Below are 1,161 nucleotides of genomic sequence, written 5' to 3'. Positions count from 1 at the left end.
ATACCCTCCATCCACCTTCTTTGCCGTAGTCCTCATACTGACCACATCACTCCCAGCACCACTCTCACTCATAGCCAAAGCACCAATCTTACTCCCATCAATCAACCCCGGCATATACTTCATCTTCTGTTCCTGATTTCCATTCAATTGCAATTGATTCACACATAATTGTGAATGCGCCGCATAACTCAACCCAATACTACCCGAAGCACGAGAAATTTCCTCCATAACAATACAATGTGCTTGATATCCCATAGCAAGTCCACCCACATCTTCAGAAGCTGTTATACCGAGGAACCCTGCATCTCCGAATTTCTGCCACATATGATTGGGAAATGAATTGGATTTATCTGTTTCCGAAGCGAGAGTTTCGGGAATTTCTCGTCTTGTGAATTCTTGAACACGTTCGCGGAGCTCGAGGAGATCAGCGGAGGTTGGAGGCTCGAAACCTGCGGGGTGTTTGGATGAGGCATTGCGCCGGTGAATTGTAGATATAGGGATAGAAGGTTTGAGATGGAGATGGGATATGGATCGAGTAGTGAGGGATCGAAGACATTTTATTGAAGAAGCCATTTTTATTTTGAAAATATTGTAAGAATTGAAGATGTAAGTTCTACATTATTTTTGGTTTTTGTAGTAAGGACTTAGTACGCACAACGATGATCGACCTTGTCAGTCCTTACGTTTAGTTTCCCCGCGGGGTTCCGTCGCTAGCCGCAGCTACTTTTCAGGGATCTCACAACACCTTTCAAACAAACAAAAGTTTATAAACCAACTATCTATGTAGATATTTCACTTATTTGCTGCCACTGCAGCATAACTTTTCATCATGATGGCTTCAATCAGGGCATCCAGAATTATTCCAAATCTGACTAGGAAATCCCTAAGACCAGTATATCACAAATCAACCTCCATCCCTTTGCGAACAATAGCTACTTACTATCCTCCGACACAATCAAAAGCCATCTCCGTTCTTCCTACCAATATCGATACCTCCTCAGAGGAATACACACAAAATGAATCTCAAATGAAACCTCTCCTCGATCATTTATCTTCTCTCACTGCTAAAATACATCAAGGTGGTCCTCCTAAAGCACGTGAAAAGCACATTGCACGCAAAAAGATGCTTCCTAGAGATCGTATTACGGCACTTATAGATCC

The 1,161-nt window shown here is 42.5% G+C and overlaps 1 protein-coding gene across 1 annotated transcript; it reads right to left on the bottom strand.

Annotated features, from left to right (window-relative positions):
• Positions 1-97: 97 nt before the first annotated feature.
• Positions 98-573, bottom strand: SS1G_11414 (hypothetical protein; the record flags this gene model as incomplete). Its single annotated transcript, XM_001587372.1, has 2 exons — positions 98-126; positions 204-573. The coding sequence occupies 2 exons, from the start codon at positions 571-573 to the stop codon at positions 98-100; spliced, it is 399 nt and encodes a 132-aa protein (XP_001587422.1).
• Positions 574-1,161: the final 588 nt, after the last annotated feature.

This window comes from Sclerotinia sclerotiorum, genomic scaffold, assembly GCF_000146945.2.
Source record: "Sclerotinia sclerotiorum 1980 UF-70 scaffold_18 genomic scaffold, whole genome shotgun sequence".
Classification (NCBI taxonomy): domain Eukaryota; kingdom Fungi; phylum Ascomycota; class Leotiomycetes; order Helotiales; family Sclerotiniaceae; genus Sclerotinia; species Sclerotinia sclerotiorum.
Note: the sequence above shows the minus strand (reverse complement) of the source record. Positions and strands in the feature narration are given on the sequence as shown.